We start from the raw sequence: 19,396 nt of genomic DNA, 5'->3' as shown, positions 1-19,396 counted from the left end.
GGACTTCACAGCTGATTAAATTCTGGAGTCAGGGGCCCAAGAGAAATGGTGGAATCACCATTAGTAAAAAATAAAACGGATAGCATTTGCCTACTGGGGCTTAAGGTGAACTTGCCAGTGACAAGGGCTGAATTGATAGTTCCCTGGCTTCATGAAAAGAGTTTTAGACAATTGCTAAGTTAGGTATTTTGTTTGTCAGAAATTGGTGAGCCAGTTGTCTTTCCTTCTAAGATAATTTTCTTGTTCTTTTCATTGAAGAAACACAAGATAGGAGATGCCGAGGACTGAAGTTTTATGAACATAGAGGCTATTACAGGAAGTATTTTGATGCTTACCCTAATAAGTGAAATGTACTTCTTACCAGCATTAAACCTTTCTATTATCTAGAAACAGCAGAAAAAGCCAAAGCCATACCAAACTTAATGACCAAAGTGTCAGTTTTACTGCTTTAGTTATAGGGTGAAAAACTTTTCTTCACCAGTCAACCAAAATGGTATCCATGTTTTTAAACTATCTCTGGAGTAAATAAAGCCCTTTGCTCCATTTTCAAGACAACAGTTCTCACAGTTGACAACCAGGGGAGTTCATCATGGATCCTGGCTGAAGGCATGGCTGGAATTGCCAGCATCACCATTAAAGGTTGTTTTGGGGGCAGAACTCAGGCTCTGCTACTCAGATCTTGCTCCTCAGACCTAAGGCAGACATTTCCCTTTGTGCTACCACAGGCCATACCCTGGCACATCTCCCATCAACTGCTTGTTTCCCAACAACTCCCCCTCCCCCAGAATGGCAGACATAGTTCATGGGGTCTTAAGGAAGGTACCAAGAAGGTATCAAGGCTCAATGTTTTAGCAGCTTGGCTTAATAATGTTGAATTGGTCATCTACAATGGCTTTCCTTCTTCAAGTCCTGAAAACTAATCCATAAGAGAGGGTCTGAAGTTCCAAACAATGGCAATATCACTGGAGTGTTTATTACTCTGAGGAAATGTCTTTGGTAAAGATAATACCGCTCTGGGTCTGGTACGCTTGGTAGCATCAACACCTTCTTCGTTCCCCAATCAATCACTAAATCTTTGTCAATTTTTGCTCCTAAGTAACTCCCAAATCCATCTCCTTCTCTCCCTCTCCATCGAGGTGCAAGCCACCAGCACTCCCCACCTGGTCTGAAGCACTGGCGTCTTGTGTCTTTGTACCTTCTCTAGGCCCCCTACACAGCATTCACACTCTGCAGCCAGAGGGGTCTTTTCGAAACGCAAAGCTGATGTTATTTCCCTGCCTGAAACTGACCAGTGGCTTTGCATGACTCTTACCTTGAGGACCAAAATCCTTACTGAGGTTCATGAGGCCGGGCCTCATCTTGCCCCTGCCCAACTCTAACTTCATTGTTACTATTTTGTCCCCTGCCTCCCTTCCCCTCACCTGGCAAACCTGCCTTAATGGACTTCTTTTAATTACTTGAACATGACAAGCTGCTTTCTTCAGAGCCTTCCCTTGAATTCCTCCTATTCTTGCTCCTTACCTGTGACACTAATACAGTACTGCTGTGTGCCAGCTAGTCTCTAAGCACTTGCATGTATTCATTTAATTTGGACAACAACTCCTATCCCCATTTTACAGATGAGGAAACTGAGGCACAGAGTGGTTAAGTAATTGCCGAAGGCCACACACCTGGTAAGTGGTGAAGTCAGGATTCTAATTAGGGGTGCTCTTAACCCCTAGGTACACTGCCTCCTTCATATGGTCTGACTGCTCATTTTCTCATTTTTCAGCTCTCAGCCTAAACTCTGACTTCCTCTCTGAAGCCCTCCCTAACAAACTTAGGTCTCCCCATTATGTGCCCTCAGGGCATCCTGAACTTCTCCATAGCACTTACCACAGTTGCACTATGGGTGCAGCTATTTAATGTCCATCTCTCCAGCTAGACTGTAAGCTCCAAGGAGGCCAGGATTGGGTCTTCCCAGCGCCCAGTACAGTGGTGTAGGAGTGAAGGAATATATACCTACCTGTGTAATGAATAGTTGAGGCCCACGTACTCACATGAACACACAGGTCTCTCAGCAGCCTGGCTGCCTCTGCTGGAGGAAGATGAGATGCTTCGCCACTCTTCTTTGCAGGGGCTGGCGAAGCAGGCACCGGCCAGGTTCAGAGAGCCAGCTGTCTCCAGCCAGGCTTAGTTTTCATACTCTGGCCACAGAAATGATGGTTATCAACAGGAACCTGTGGTAAACACTGCTTTGCTTCCTCCTCTGGCAACACCCACCTCAGAAATCCCAGCCAGAGGCTGGCTGAGTCTTGTCCTTAGGTCTGACGTCCACACGTTTCCCTGTTCCAGACTGTGGGAGCCAGGTACAGGAAGCCCAGGCTCTCCCTGGAAAGCTGCCTCAGTCATTCTGGCAGGTCACTGAGCGGACACAGTGCTCAGCACCAGGGGCCCACCCTGCACTGCTCACAAAGTAGCATTTCCGTCAGGACCTGGAGATAGGACCCACTGATACAATGGGAGTCAGTGCTGAGCTCCTCAGGGCTGCCTGTGTGCACCCCAGGCCTTCGCGGCCCTCCCCTCTTGCTGCCACCTTCATGACTTTATCTTTAACCCCATGCTGCTCCTCTTGGCCTGTTGGAGATAGTCAGCATGGAGAGCCACCAGGACAGAGCTGATGCCTGCAGTGGCCCTGGGGCCTAGCACAGGCCCCCCAGTGGGGACGAGCGCCACCTGAATGTGTGGCGTGAGTGATGAGTTTCCACTCAACATATTCCTGCTGATAAGTGCTGCTGTGTCTGAGAGCTGTTCCTGAAAGACGCTTTGCGGTTTAGATCAGACCATGATTAATGTTTAGAGTGCTGATAAAATGTGCTTACAGGAAATGAGTTAGAATGCCTCCTCCTTCTCATGTTTTGTTGTGTTTTTTAATTGTGCTTTAGGTAAAGTTTACAGAGCAAATTAGTTTCTCATTAAACAATTAACACACATACTGTTTTTCGACATTGGTTGTCAACCCCATGACTTGTCAACACTCTCCCCTTGTCAGTCTTGGGTTCCCCATCTCCATTCATCCAGCTTTCCTGTCCCTTCCTGCCTTCTCGAACTTGCCCCTGGGCTGGTGTGCCCATTTAGTCTGGTAGACATGGTTGAGCTATGTGTATTATTGTTTGTTTTATGTGCCTCTCTAATCTTTGGCTGAAGGGTGAACCTCAGGAGTGACTTCAGTACTGAGTTAAAAGGGTATCCAGGGGCCATATTCTTAGGGCTTTTCCAGTCTCCATCAGACCAGTTAAGTCTGGTCTTTTTTTATGAACTTGAATTTTGTTCTACATTTTTCTCCAACTATGTCTGGGACCCTCTACTGTGATCACTGTCAGAGCAGTCAGTGGTGATAGCCGGGCACCATCTAGTTGAGCTAGACTCAGTCTGGTGGAGGCTGTGGTAGTTGAGCTAGACTCAGTCTGGTGGAGGCTGTGGTAGTTGTGGTCCGTTAGTCCTTTGGACTAATCTCTCCCTTGTATCTTTGGTTTTCTTCATTCTCCCTCGCTCCAGATGGGGTGGGACCAGCAGACATGTCTCAGATGGCTGCTCATAAGCTTTTAAGACCCCAGACACTACTCACCAAAGTAGGATCCTTCTAATGTTTTTTTTGAAGCTGGCCTCATCAAACATCAGTAATGGTACTGAAAGTATGACCAATTTGGAGATATGAGAAAATTCAGACCAGAATTGGGCTAATGTTTATTTTTTGCTACTTATAAGCTACTAAGTAAATTAATGTTTTATATATAAACTGTGCACCATAGTACCAAACTAACTGAACTGAACCTGTTGCCTTTGAGTCAATTCCAACTGATAGCGACCCTATAGGACTGAGTAGAACTGTCCCACGGTGTTTCCAAGGAGCAGCTGATGGATTTGAACTGTTAAACCTTTCGGTTAGCAGCCATAGCTCTTAACCACTGCACCACCAGGGCTCTGTACTAAATTAAATACCACAGCATTTCTGTTAGTCAGGATGGGATATATATTATGCTTTAGTATAACTTCAAAATTGCAGTGGATTAGCACAGCAAAGATTTATGCAGCACTCATGTCATGGTGCATCTTGAAATATGCCGAGGGCATTGGAGATGAAGAGAGGGCTGGGGGCGCACGGGGTGTTTTTACATCACATCTGTTCATGTCCTACTGGCTAGAACCCAGTCAAGTGGCCCCAGACTGGGAAATGTAGAGAGCTATGGACATTGGGTGAGTACCAACAGTCTGCCAAGTTATGACCTGTCAGCATTATGACTGTCTGCTGCCCAGAGGGTGCTCACCACGGGCCAAGCACTTCACACATCTCATCAGTCCTCATAAACATCCACTGAGTGGTATCATTAGCCCCATCTCACACATAGACTGATGCTTGGCAATGGGAAGAAATTAACAAGAGGTCACACATGTCAAGTGTGTACAGTTAGTGTTCTAACCAGTTCTGTCCCATTCCAAAACTCACCTGGACTCTTCCATTGCACCAAACTCCATATAAAACAGTCCTACCACTTCACTGACATGGGTTCTCTCAGGCTCTTCATATGCCAGTACTTTGACCTTGTAAACGCATGCACTGGAGTATTTCTTTAAGCAGATTTGATAAGAATTCAGCCTGAGCCCTGCCCTCTCTTTACTGCCCTGAGAGTGATGCCAGACTCCACCCACCACCTCCTCCTGCAGAAACTCAACCTCTAAAGATTAGGAGTGGGACTTTAAAACACTTTGCTAGTGGGAGAAGAAATGGACTTAGAATCTGAATTCAGCCACAGATTCATAGGAACATCTCTTTTGTTTCCAAGAGAGATTCTTTATCTCCCTAAATACCTCCTTCTGCGGGCAGTTGACTGGGCTGAAGAACTACCAAACCCTCCAAGGCAGTCTCTTCTCTCTGGGAGGCTGCACTTGGCTTCCCTTATTTGGGTCCTTCAGACTCCCTGGGACATCCCACCAGACTGCCCTGTGGCAGGAAGCCTATAGCTGTCATGTAGATCCCCACTGCCATTACCTGATCACCCCCAGAACTCCCTGCTCTTTCCAGACCTGCTGTCACAGCTGCAGCCCAAAGACTTACCACCACACGCACCACCAGCCTGGCCAAACGCTCCGGGTCTTTGTAGCTTTCACTGGTTACAAACGATGTTTTTTTACTCTATCAGCAATCACATGGCGGGCGGGGGGAGGGGGGGGGGGGGAGGGGAGGGGGGAATGGCCAGCAGGAATCCCTCCACTTGAAATGCACATGCAGGATGCTGGGTTAGGTTTTAAAAGCTTGGCTGTTGACCATTGGTAAAAAGCATCTCATTTCAAAAGGAACAAGCTGTGGATTCAATTAATAAAGACCCAGTGGCTGTCACCCAGAGAGCTTGTAAAAATCCCGATGCTCAGGCCACTTTCCAGACCAGTCTTCTGGGCTGAGACCTGGGCATCAGTATTTTTTTAAAGCTCCCCAGGGGATTCCAAGGTGCGGCCAATTTAAGAACCATTGCTGTAGACGTACTTTGCCAGAATCAGCAGTGGTGTCGATAGGGTAAAAACAAGAGCTTCAGGCATTATTTATTAGTCTGACTCTAGGGCCAAACTCCCTATGGAATTCAAATTAGTTACAGTCACCTTTTTTTCCCCCTGCAATATATAGCCAATGTAATGTTATTTCACTACTGAGAAATGCACCCCAAACTGCGTGATTTAAGGCCTTCCACCTGGAGGATGCGCCTGGGATTGTCTGCTTTTCAAAGTCGTGACAGGAGAGCATTGTTTTGTCCCAGTCTGATGCTCAGCAGCATTAATTAAAAAAAAAAAAAAAAAAAAGTGATTATTTAAGTCATGCATTGAGGTATTTTTATTAAGTCAAAATGTTGCGTAAATATTAATAACTGAGTATACTTGTGGGACTAAGGAGCTGAGGTGGCACAGTGGTTAAAGTTGGTGGTTTGAACCCACCAGCTGTTTCATAGGATAAAGATGTGGCAGTCTGCTTCCTTAAAGATTTATAGCCTTGGAAACTCTATGAGGCAGTTCTACTCTGTCCTGTAGGGTTGCTATGAGTTGAAACTGACTCAGCCGCACACGACGACGTAATTGTGGGAAATGTCATTTAAAAACAGTTTTCTTCTCTTTGAACAGGGCCTCCAGCATTTCTAGGTGAGCTCTGGGGGTGGGAGTTTGTTAAAAATCTGGAGAAGCCAACTACACAATGTGGTTGTATAAAGGTTTTCAATTCTGCTGTCTACAAATACATTACGAATGGGTTTTATTTAATAAAATTGCAAACAGGGGAAAGACTTGCCTCATTAAATAATTTACTGAAGGGCCTGGACACATGCTTAGAAACTGGTTTGGGTTTTTTTTTTTGTCTTAAAAGGGTATTTTTATCCACCATGGGCTGGTCTTCCAGGCAGTGCGAGGCGGTGGTACCACTCACCTGGTGGCATCTCAATCCCACTGCCCATCTTCTTTCTACAAATGACATGAAAGCACAGCATGCTCAGCTGGCTGATTTTCTTATCCAAAATCTTCACGATGCCAGGAGTTAGAAACTTATAAAAAGTGAATGACCAACAAGCAAGGGGAGACTAGAATAATCCATGTGGTAATGGATTAGAATTGGAGATATATGAACTTGTGTTTACCTTTATAGATTGATGCATGTAGAAATATTTGTTACTGTCGTTAGTGCCGTTTGGTAGATTTTGGCTCATGGGGACCCATGTGTGCAGAGTAGAACTGCTCCATAGGGTTTTCAAGGCTCTGACCTTTCAGAAGCAGATTCCCAGGCCTGACTTCTGAAGCACATCTGGATGGGTTTCAACCACCAACCTTTCAGCTAATAGTCTAGTGGTTAACCATTTACGCTACTCAGGGACTCCTAGAAATATTTATAGATATGTGATATACATGGTTAGTACAGACACATGGATTTCCTTCTCTGTCAGCTGAGACCTCCTACAAGTAGTAACACTCCAGTAGCAATGAGCACATCTAGCACCCAGATCTTGGTTTCTAAAATTGGTCTCCAATAAAAAGGGACCAGAGCTGGAGAAATGGCTGATTCTAGGACTAGCAAAGAAATTATACAAAGGAGGCCTGGAGCATCTAGTAGGGTCAGGTGAGGAAGGAAACAAACAAAAACCAAATCCTACATTCATGGGGGTTTCTCCAAGGGGCATAGGAGCCAACTGAAAGAGCTCCCAATGGCCAAAGCTGAAACAATTTGGGCAACAAAATAAAATATTGGCTTATAACCCCCTCCAAAAAGCCAAACCCATTGCTGTTGAGTCAGTTCCGACTCATAGCGACCCTATAGGACAGGGTAGAACTGCCCCATGGGGTTTCCAAGGAGCACCTGGTGGATTCAAACCTCCAACCTTTTAGTTTGCAGCTATAGCACTTAACGACTACACCACCAGGGTTTCCTGTAACCCAAAGTATACAACAAATACCCATGAATTCATACGGATGTAAAAAATGACTAAACAAATGGGAGAGGAGACAAATCTCCCATGCAGAAGAATTCCAAGTAATTTATGTAGATAATCTATACTCAAGGAGGGGGAGCATAACACTCCACTCCTTAATTTTGGGCTGTGCGCAGTGACTTCCTGCCAAAGAGTCAACTATAGAAAGAGGGGGAAAGAGTAGCTTTATAGTGGAGAAACCTGAAAAACACTATCTTAGCCAGGTGATCAAGATGAACATCGACAGTGATAAATCATGTTGAGAGTATGTGCCCTTGATATGATGTGATGAAAATGGCACTTTACCTCTTTGGTGTTCCTCCCAAGAACCCATATCCCCAGTCTGATCATGAGAAAAACATCAGGCAAATTTCAGTAGAGGAATGCCCTACCAAATACTGACCAGTACACATCAAAGTGATCAAAAACAAGGAAACTATCACGGTTAAGCAGAGCCTTGAAAGATAGGTCTAGCTTCCAAGAGGTCACAGCCTTGAAAACCCTATGGAGCAGTTCTACTCTGCACATTGGGTTGCCATGAGTCAGAATCAACTCAACAGCATTAACAGACATGACAACGGTTGTAGGCTGCATACCGTCCCCTTGCCACCAAACATGGCAAAAGGGACTTTGCAGATGTAACTAAACAGAGTATCTTGAGATGCAGCAATTATCCTGGTGGGTTCATTGTAATCAGAGGGTCCTTACAAGGACAGAGGAGGGCCACAGTCAGATATGAGTGTGGAAGCAGAAGTCAAAAAGGAGAAAAGGTGCTATGCGGTTGACTTTAAGGAAGGAGGAAAGGGCCACAAGCCAAGGAATGCAGGCAGCCTCAAGGAAACTGATTCCCCCCGACACCCCCCAGAACCTCCAGGAGGAACCCAGGCTTACAAATCCATTTTAGACTTCTGATCTCCAGAACTGTTAAGGGAATAAATTTGTGTTGTTTTAAGCCACTAGGTTTGTAGTAATCTTGTTACAGCAGCAATAAAAAATTCATACAACTAAACGTAACATGTTTTTCTGGATGGGATCCTGGAACAGAAAAGGACACTGGTAAAAACCGAGGAAATCTGAATAAAGTATAGACTTTAATTAATAATTATGTATCAATATTGGCTCATGAATTACAACAAAGGTACCACACTAATATGTTAATAATAGGGACAACAGTGGAAAGCACGAGAGAGCTCTAGCTTCTCAATTTTTCCATAAATGTAAAACTGTGCTAAAAAATAAAGTCTATTTAAATTTTTTTAAAGAAGTGAATGGGGACTCTGGGGCTGAGACCTTTGGACCTCAGGCCAGAAGTTTTCCGTGTAACACAGTAAATAAGCAATACGCAAAATGCACTAACTCAGAGATGGTTTATTGCTTTAAGTAACTAAAGAAGAAAGAAGAGACAGGCTATTGTTTTTGGTCAAGACAATCTGCAGTATCTCTCCAAGGTTTACCAGTTGGATCTACTTAAAGCCTTAAAATACTTTCTGGACAATATAAACACATGATAGACACAGCATACATAACAAGTTGGCCAATGATACACTGATTAAAATAGCACACAACAAGGGCAATCACCCAATTGGGATGCCCCAAAATGACAGGAAATAACGCGTGTTCATAGGATGTGGTGAATACAAAACCTTTAAAAATTTTTGGCATTAATACTAACACAGAATACTTTCTGGGGCATTCTGCAAGAGCAGTATGCAAGCAGAACTACCTCTTCATTTCCAGATAACCAGTATCTACGGGAAAACTTTAAGAAAAGCTGGGAGGCAGGGCACCTCCCCTCCCAGTGTCTTTGCCAAAGCAGCAGGGTCTGAGGGTTTAGGTGGAGAAGGGTGGCTGACAGGGCTCTCCAGGTATAACAAGTCACCAAGCAACTGCCAAAAGCAGCAGAGACCCGACACTGCCTCGTCAGGGTGTGGGAGAGGACACAGACTCGGTGTATTGCCAGGGAGGTCCAAGGATTTGACCCAAATGTTCCCTGGAGGCTCTTCAGGGTGGACACAGGCACTGGGTGGTTCAGACCCTCCCACAGGAGGCGTGGAGCCAGGGCTGGGGGGTCCAGGAGCAGTGCTTGGCCCATGCTCTTAACACTGGGGCATCACCATATACTTCAAATGGATGTGCAAGAACCAACACTGTCAGGACCCAGCCCTTGGAGGACCAGGGAGACTCACAAGGAGAGATCAAGCCAAGCCAAAGGGTAACACACAATGCCAGGACAGACCCGCCCCTCAGCCAGCTCCCAGAAAGGTCCCTCAGGTCGGCAGCTTGTCTGGCTTCAGAGCAAACTGCCCAGGACTCAGTTGTCTTCTGGTGCAGCAGGCTCTCCAGTGACTTCCTCAGGACGGCCATCCCTGCCATGCTCTCCTGGATCAGAGGGCCCAGTGCAGCCCCCAACCTGGGCCCTGCTGGGGCTAGCAGGGCCGTTCTGCACGGGGTCCCCCATGCCCCCACTGCCGAGCCCGCTGTCAGGACACAGCCTGTCTCCCTTGACCTCCTGGTCAGAGATGCCCATCCCCTCAGAAACCATGCCCTCCTCCTCCCCTGGAACCCCGTTCTCCTGATGCCCCAGCACACAGTTTCCCATGTCTCCAGATTTGGAAAACTGGTCTTCTAAGTTCTTCTCGTTCTCTTCGGCCTGTCGTTTGCCTCTGGCGCCGAGTTTACCTTTGGACTTCCTCATCTGCCTGCTGTGCATTTCTTCTCGGGAGAATCGCCACTGAAACTAGAAATCAGAGAGGATAAATAAACGCCGCCTCCGTCAATCCAGAGCATCACCTGGCAGCCTGTCTGCATTCACACCTGAGTCTCGTCTCTGAGTAAAGACACACAATTCCCAGAATTCCTCCAGCGAGCAGTAGAGACACAAGACTAATATCACAGCCCCACACACCTCGTCCCCCCCACCATGAATCTGTTCAGTGCCGCTCATGGCTTTACTGTAGATGTGGGCTCAGGGTTCTGCAGGCGTGTGTGCTGCTTCTAATTGGCCCCACAGCAAAGGCCCACATGGGAAAGGGAGAGGAGATGTGGGCCTGCCCTTCCTGAGTGCCCACAGCTGAGCTCCTGTCCGCAGGAGAGCCCTGCCACCTCACCTAAGGTCACCCTCCCTTCCTAGGGCAAGCCCACAGCCAGTGACTGGTCCAGGCCGGGGTCAGAAAATTGAAAGGCCATCCTAGCTCCAGAGCTACCTGGGGAACTGGCTAAGGCCACTGTTGGGACTGCATCGCAGCTGACTTCTCCCTCTGCTTACTCCCTTCCTCCACAGATGTTCCTATGCACTCTCCCTAAAAAACTGCACCCAAACCTCCACCTCAGAGGCTGCTTCCCGGTAGTCTGACTTGCACCTGAGTGTTTCCCCAGGGACAGGGAAGCCAGCAGAGGCTTAAGAGGCCCAAGTGATGCAGTCCGTAACAGAACTGGGCTAGAACCCAGGTCTTGTTCAAGCTGTGGAGGGAGACTACCTCAATGGGAGTCCCAGCTCCACCAGCCAAATGGGTTCCCCAACCTCAGTTTCTCACCTATTCTATGAGAATAGATAGTAACTATCCCCTTTTCAGACCAGAGGTCAGCAAACTCTTCCTGTAAATGTTTGAGGCTTTTTGGGCCATACAGTCTCATCACAACCACTTAGCTGTACTGTTGTTGGACAAAAGGAGCCACAGACAATACATAAATGAAGCAGCATGCTGTGCTCCAATAAAACTTTATTTATAAAAATCGGCGTCAGGCCAGATTTGGCCCATGAGCTGTAGCTTACCAAAAAAAAAAAAAATTTTTTTTTACCAAGCCCTGGCTTAAAGAGTTTTTTTTTAACTTTTTGTTTTAATTTTTTTATTGTGGTAAAATATCTATAACATAAAATAAGCCATTTTAACAAATTTTAAATGTACTGATTAAAAAAAAAAAGTACAAAAAAAAAAAAACTGATTAGGCAGCATTAATTACATTTACAATGGTGTACAGCCGTCACCACTATCTTTCCAAAAATTTACTTCATCCAAACAGAAATTCTGTATCCATTAAACAACAATTTTCCATTCCCTCCTCCCTCCAGCCCCTAGTAACCGCTAATCTACTTTCTGTCTCTATGTATTTATTTGCCTATTCAAGATATTTCATGTAAGTGTCTGGCTTCCTTCACTTGGCATAATGTTTTCAAGGCTCATCCATGTTACACGTATTAGTATTTCATTCCTTTTTATGGCTAAATAATATTCTATTGTAGAGGTATGCCACATTTTGTTTATCCATTCATCTGGTGATAGACACTTGGGTTGTTTCTACCTTTTGGCTTTTGTGAAAAATGCTGCTGTGAACATTCTCGTTCAAGTATCTGTTTGAGTCCCTGCTTTCAGTTCTTTTGGGTGTGTACCCAGGAGGGGAATTGCTGGGTCATATGATAAATCTAGTTTTAACTTTTTGAGGAACCACTAAACTGTTTCCACAGTGGCTGTGCCATTTTACATTCTCCAGCAACGTAGGAGCATTCCAGTTTCTCTACATCCTTGCCAACACTTGTTATTTTCCATTTTTTTAAAAAAGTTAAAGCCATTCTAATAGGTGTGAACTGGTATCTCATTGTGGGTTTGATTTGCATTTCCCTTCGGTGTTGAGTATCTTTTCATGTGTTTATTGCTCATTTCATCTTTCAAGAAATGTCTATTCAAATCCTTTGCCCGTTTTTAAGTTGGTTTGTCTTTTTGTTGTTGAGTTATATGAATTATATAGTTTGGATATCAATATATAATTTGCAAATATTTTCTCATTTGCTAGTGTCCTTTCATGCACAAAAATTTTTAATTGTCATGCAGTCCAATTTATCTATTTTTCTTTTATTGCCCGTACTTTTGGTGCCATATTTAAGAAGCCAAATCCAAGGTCATGAAGATTTGTCCCTATGTTTTTGCTAAGAGTTTTACAGTTTGAGCTCTTAAATTTGGGTCTTTGATGCATTTGAAGTTAATTTTTGTATATAGCATGAGGTAAGGGCCTTAGAAGGTTTTTATGTGGATGCAATGATGTGATAATCCATGCAATGGGCTTAGTGCTGTGCCTGGCACATGATATACAAGATATGTTTGCCACTACCCTTACTGACCCTAGATGTAGGTCCCATGAGGTCAGGGATGCCATCTGTTCTCTTACTACTATATCCCCAGGGACATTGCACAGTGATCAGCACACAGGAGACGCTCAAAAAATATTGCAGAATGAATGAATGGAAGGACAACAGAACCCAGCCAAGCTGCCTACACTTGCATTTCAGAATGAAGTCCTGCAGTTTTTGAGTCGAAACAACCTTCAGTTCCTACAACTTCTCGCTGGGCTAGAGAGGGGAGCGCAGGAATGCAGTTGCCCCATCAGTGGGGACGTGATTTCTTAAGGCTGGACCACGTCAAGACATTGGTACATTGTGCAATGTCAGTTCTGGTTGATCTCCAGAAAGAGAAATTAATTTACAGAAGAAAAGAGGGGGGAAAATTCCAAAGTCCTGCCGAGGACAAAACTACACAAAGTGCCCCATAGGAACACAGTTTGGGAGCTTGTGTGCTTGAAATTGTTGTTGTTAGGTGCCGTCGAGTCAGTTCCGACTCACAGCGACCCTATGCACAACAGAATGAAAAATGCCCGGTCCTGTGCCATCCTTACAATCGTTGTTATGCTTGAGCTCACTGTTGCAGCCGCTGTGTCAATCCACCTTGTAGAGGGTCTTCCTCTTTTCCGCTGACCCTGTACTCTGCCAAGCATGATGTCCTTCTCCAGGGACTCACCCCTCCTAACAACATGCTCTAAGGAGCATTCTGGCCACACTTCATCCAAGACAGATTTGTTCGTTCTTTTGGCAGTCCATGGTATATTCAATATTCTTCGCCAACACCACAATTCAAAGGCATCAACTCTTCTTTGGTCTTCCTTATTCACTGTCCAGCTTTCACATGCATATGATGCAATTGAAAATACCATGGCTTGGGTCAGGTGCACCTCAGTCTTCAGGGTGGCATCTTTGCCCTTCGACACTTTGAAGAGGTCCTTTGCAGCAGATTTGCCCAATGCAATGCGTCTTTTGATTTCTTGACTGCTTCTTCCATGGCTGTTGATTGTGAATCCAAGTAAAATGAAATCCTTGACAACTTCAATCTTTTCTCTGTTTATCATGATGTTGCTCATTGGTCCAGTTGTGAGGATTTTTTTTTCTTTATGTTGAGGTGTAATCCAAACTGAAGGCTGTGGTCTTTGATCTTCATCAGTAAGCGCTTCAAGTCCCCTTCACTTTCAGCAAGCAAGGTTGTGTCATCTGCATAATGCAGGTTGTTAATGAGTCTTCCTCCAATCCTGATGCCCCGTTCTTCTTCATATAGTCCAGCTTCTCATATTATTTGTTCAGCATACAGATTAAATAGGTATGGTGAAAGAATACAACCCTGACGCACACCTTTCCTGACTTTAAACCCATCAGTATCCCCTTGTTCTGTCCGAACAACTGCCTCTTGATCCATGTAAAGGTTCCTCATGAGCACAATTAAGTGTTCTGGAATTCCCATTCTTTGCAGTGTTATCCATAGTTTGTTATGATCCACACAGTCGAACGCCTTTGCATGGTCAATAAAACACAGGTAAACATCCTTCTGATATTCTCTGCTTTCAGCCAGGATCCATCTGACATCAGCAATGATATCCCTGGTTCCACGTCCTCTTCTGAAACCGGCCTGAATTTCTGGCAGTTTCCTGTTGATATACCACTGCAGCCGTTTTTGAATGACCTTCAGCAAAATTTTGCTTGTGTGTGATATTAATGATATTGTTCTATAATTTTTGGTTTTCTTGGAATAAACATGGGCAAATGAGCTTGAGTACCAGTAGAAATGTGAAGATGGGTGTTACAGCAAACACGCAGGAAGAGGCCCAGAAATGAGTTGTGCAATGTGTTCTGTGGGCTAATAGTCCACCATGCATCCCAGCCCTTTTTTCTTCTACTTCCCAAACATAAGGGTCCCTCCAATCTTCCTAAGCACAGCCCCTCTGACCTCTGTCATCCTGGGGGCTCAGTATATCCAGGATCGCTTCCACCTCAGAGGGGGCCTCTCCACTCTGTGGGGCCCTGGGTCCCCAGTGCTCACAGAGGTACGACGCCAGAGAGCCACGTGGTGTGCACTTGAGAAGGTGGCAGCCACAAAATTTTCAGGACATGCCAGGCCCTGTTGTGAAAGGCACAAAGAACGAGAGAGAAACACCAAGAGGAGAGAGAGCTGGGTAAGTGAGGGCCAGAGTCAGGACCCCCAACTGGAAGGGATGGTGTTGCAAGAAAAGCATCAGGGCCTAGAGACTGTGCATGCGCTGGGTCACCTAGAAGTTGCTGCCCAGCAGCCCACAGCACACAGGGCTGTGCAAGCCTCCGTCACTGTGATTTCCTTCCACTAGAGTTGCACCGCACTGGTTTTGCCAAACATGTACTTAAATCTTAGACATTCTGTGACTGAAAGAAGAATAAAGGAGCCTTGAGTTCCTACGACTTCTCACTGGTTTAGAGAGGGGAGCGCAGGAACGCAGTTGCGCCATCAATGGGACATGATTTCTTAAGGCCGGACCATGTTGTAAAGAATCCTGAGGCTTTGCCTGGAAAAGTCAAAAATGTGCTACGTAAATTTAAAAAAATCTGCCACCTTGGCAGAGTTTTCAGTGGTGGAGCTAGATTTCCTCAAGGAAAACATTCTCCTAAACATGTGCAGGGTTCTGCAGTTTAACACATCATGGGGTTCTTGGATTTAACACCCTTTAGACAAGACTGGGAAACCCTGGTGGCATAGTGGTTAAGTGCTACGGCTGCTAACCAAAAGGTCGGCAGTTCAAATCTAGCAGGCACTTCTTGGAAATTCTATGGGGCAGTTCTACTATGTCCTATAGGGTCACTAAGAGCTGGAATTGACTTGATGGCAACAGGTTTGGTTTTTTTGTTTTTTCAGACAAGACTGGAAGGAGCCATCAGAATTGACTCAATGTGATGGGTTTTTGTTTTAGAAGGAGCCCTGGTGGTGCAGTGGTTAAAGCACTTGCCTGCTAACCAAAAGGTCAGCAGTTTGAACCCCACCATTCTCTCTGTGGGAGAAAGATGTGGTAGTCTGCTTCCATGAAGATTTACAGCCTTGGAAACCCTATGCGGCAGTTATACTCTGTCCTATAGGGTCACCATGAGTTGGAATTGACTCAATGGCAGTATGTTTGGCTTAGTTTCAAGTTTAGGCAAGACAGTAAATTTGAATGTCCCATTAAAGTAGAGAAAAAAAGGAGTGAAATACATGGCAAGTTAGGACTTAACTTTTATCCTGTCCTCCCCTCAGCAACCCTCCTTGCAAATGCTCAAATGAGGCCACCCACAATGTTGGGTTCCCCCTTGACACTTGTTTGTGATTCTCTTATACTCTGGCTGACAGACTTCCCTTTGAATTAAGCTTTCTCCACCCAAGCTACAAGTTTCCAACAATGGACTCACTCTATAGGCTAAATGGTACCACGGACCCCAATGGTGCCATCTTCAGCCAAATCCCCAGCAGGCTCATGGAATTCACTGTGGAGGACACTGATCCCAGACCTCACTCACAGCTAATGCCAGCCCTCCATGGCTCAGGGCACCCATTTATCGTGGTTCATCTACTGCTACCTTGTGACATGCAGCTGCCCAAATGGAAGGGCCTTTTTTTTTTTAAATGGATGTCCCAAAATAGAGCCTCTTTGCATTTTGCTAGTTTTTGGAAAAGGGCTGGGTAAAACTGCCCATATAGGGAACTCCGAGAGGCAGGAAGCTATCAGGGAAGTCAGAGAAAGTGCTACTTCTGCCAAAAATGTGATAAGTCTGTTTTAGCTATGAGATCTTTTTGTGCTAATTATAGTACAGTTGGTGGCTAAGACCAGGTTCAAATCCCAGTTCTGGCACACGCTAGCTGTGCGACCTTGGGCAAGTTATTAATCTCTCTGAGTCTCCTGTTCCTCATTGCTTTAAGCTATGGCTCAGACTCCAGGAGAGCTGTGGTACACACCTTGGGGAGCCCCATTCACACTGGTTTATGGGAATAGCGCCTTCTGCAGTTGTGAATGTAGAATTATGGACAAGCCCACCATTTGCCAGGCCTTCCATTCTTAAGGCCATTCTTTTTTTAAATACAAACCCAGATACTCATTCAGAGGTTGCTCGTTCAGAGGTTGCTCTTACTCAGTAAACAACTGGACTCTTGTGGTTCCCTCTGGATACCAGCCATATCCAGTTTCCTATAGAAGACCATGTTTTGCTGACCTAATATGACAGGACACAGGCTCTGTGCCAAGGGTCCATGGGAGGCACACCAGCCACTTCCTTAAGGAACCTGCCTGGGCTGCTGGGTAGAGAAGGATTTGGGACTGTCAGTGCTAAGCTGGGCAGGAACTATGTAGCTCACATTTTCTGTCTTTGCATGTCTTAACAGAAAAATCTGAAAAGCCAACGTCCTTCTAAGGACTGTGCTGTGTCCTGTGTCCTCAGATGAGTTTGTGGGTGATGTCACCAACTCCAGAGCCTGCCTGGGCCCCATCCCACCACAGCAGTCATATGGGCCATAGCCAGGGACCAGGCAGGCTCTGATTCAGGTTTCCCCCTTTTCTCCTCTCCTTTGCATGGAGAGGTTCTCATGAAGCAGAGAAGTGGCAGTGGCCAAAATCCAGGTGTGGAGAATCTAGAAACTGACTGCTGAGAGTTGTGAAGGCAGGCAGCCTGGACACACCGCCAAGGGAGGAGCAAATGCATATTGAGACGTCCACTCTGTGTCAGGCACTGTGACAGGGTTTCACATGTCCTCAATCCCCAAAGCAGTACTCTCAATAGGCATTATTAGCACCATTTCATAAACTGCGGAGGTTCAGAAAGGTTAAATAACTTGCCCAAAGTCACATAGCTAGAAAATAGCTGAACTGGAATTCGAACGTTGCTACCCTCCTAGCTTCTCATTCTTGGCAAAAGGCTTTGGGCTCTTGCTCTGGAGGGAAGGGAGGAGAGGAAGTAAAAGAAGCAGCCACACACCTTTGAAATGGCTCAGCTCAATGAATAAGTGCCTCAGCTTTCAGACTTTATGATGGCAAGACACAACTGCTAGGTCAGGCACTTGACTTACTAGGCCGAGTGGTCAACTAATAGAGGTGCAGATTTAACTGCCATTAAAGATACTTTGGTTCAGCTTGTTAGAAACAAGGATCTACACTGAACTGAAGGCTCCTTGACAGGCCTATTTTTTAAAAATCAATAAAGATAAAATTTGAATGGATGTCCACAGGTGAGCCTGGAAAGAACCCTAAACTATTCAAGAAAACAAAAAAAAAACCCACTGTCATCGAGTCGATTGTGTTAAAGGGTAGGTTGCTGGGCTCCTCCTCAGAGTTTCTGACTCAGTGGATCTGGGGAGGGCAGGAAGATGGTGTTTATAACAAGCTCCAGGTGATGCTGATACCACTGGTCCATGGACCACCCTTTGAGGACCACTGAATAAGAAAACCACCTGGGCAGGAGTTACTGTGCAGGAACCAAAAAACAAAACAAAACAAACAAAAAAACCCTCAAGAAAACCAGTTCCCACTGAGTCAATTCCAACTCGTGGTGACCCCACGTGTGTCCAGAGTTGAACTGTGCTTCATAGGGTTTTCAATGGCTGATTTTTCCCAAAGATCCCCAGGCCCTTCTTCTGGGGTGCCTCTGGGTATACTTGAATTGCCAACCTTTCAGCTAGTAGCTGAGAGCATTAACCGTTTGCACTGGGACAAAATAACCCATCTCCACCCTCCCACAGTCCCTGCTCTGCCATCCAAGGGAGGCTTCCTCTGTCTTCCTTTACCACCTGGCCTTTCTTCCTCCTTTAATCTGGGACAGCCATGGTCTTTAACATTCACAAAAAATTTTCCAGATTGCAAGGCTCATAGGAGGTATCTGTAAAAGCAAGAAGCCAGGGATGTGGCATCGCCTGGGACTTGAGCAGCTTTTCAGACTGAGGTTTTGAGGTGAGGTCTTTATACAGATTAAAACATGAAGGATGTGTTCCATGTTTTCAGCCATACCAGGAAGGGTCTGAGACAACAAACCAGCCTAGGTAAAGCAGGCCACACTGATGTCAGAGCACCGTCCCAAGCCAGAGTGACGGGGCACCTGACTGTGCTCGCTGATACCTGAGAAAGAATCCAACTAGCTGTCCAATCAGAAAAAAATTATATTAAAAAAAAACAAACCTTCACATTACAGCCATGTGTGTCCAAAGTCCTGTGTCAGCAGGGGCTACTGTATTTAATTCACACATTTTAAAAAAATGTCTAGGACTGTCTCCACTTTAAGTAGTTTAGCTGGAAGGAAGACTTCTCCAGTGTTGCAGAAGTCACCTATAACCTTTGAAGCAGTTTAGTATTTGCTTTGAAAACTACACTCACATATACATTAGGAGGTTTATTTCTAACGCTGAAAAGTCTTGGAGAATTTTATCCACTTTGCTGATTAAAAGAGGCCTAAATATGCTACGTCCTTGGTGTGCCAAATCTTGTGATTTCTTAATTTCAATACTAGCACTGAAATCCTAGAGCTAGACATATTACATCTGTCTGAGGCTCAGAAGTTTGATTATTCATTCATTGATTCAATAAATATTATCAACTAAATGTCAGGTGCTGGGTTAAGTACCTGGTATACAATAGTCAGAAAAAAAAAAAAAAGTCTTTGGAGTTAATGTCTGACTCCTCCAGTAAAGGATAAACTAATCAAACAGTGAGAAACTCAGAGGAAGGCTGTGAATGCATTACAAGGGAGCCCGACATGGACTAAAAGGAGAGAAACACTGTCCCAAGAAAATGATGCTTGAGTGGAGATAGAAGGGAGGAGAGTGTCCTAGGAGAGGGAATGCTGA

At 45.2% G+C, this 19,396-nt stretch overlaps 1 protein-coding gene across 4 annotated transcripts in view; it reads right to left on the bottom strand.

The window, feature by feature from the left end:
- Positions 1-8,599: 8,599 nt before the first annotated feature.
- Positions 8,600-19,396, bottom strand: part of RFTN1 (raftlin, lipid raft linker 1) — a 238,266-nt gene continuing 227,469 nt past the window's right edge. For all 4 annotated transcript variants that reach the window (XM_049870669.1, XM_049870671.1, XM_049870670.1 and 1 more), the window contains one exon: positions 8,600-10,215. In XM_049870669.1, coding sequence (XP_049726626.1) covers positions 9,790-10,215 — 426 coding nt within the window. In that variant the 3' untranslated portion in view covers positions 8,600-9,789. The remainder of the gene's footprint in view (positions 10,216-19,396) is intronic.

The sequence above is a fragment of the Elephas maximus genome, chromosome 27 (assembly GCF_024166365.1).
Source record: "Elephas maximus indicus isolate mEleMax1 chromosome 27, mEleMax1 primary haplotype, whole genome shotgun sequence".
In the NCBI taxonomy this organism is placed as follows: Eukaryota; Metazoa; Chordata; class Mammalia; order Proboscidea; family Elephantidae; genus Elephas; species Elephas maximus.
Note: the sequence above shows the minus strand (reverse complement) of the source record. Positions and strands in the feature narration are given on the sequence as shown.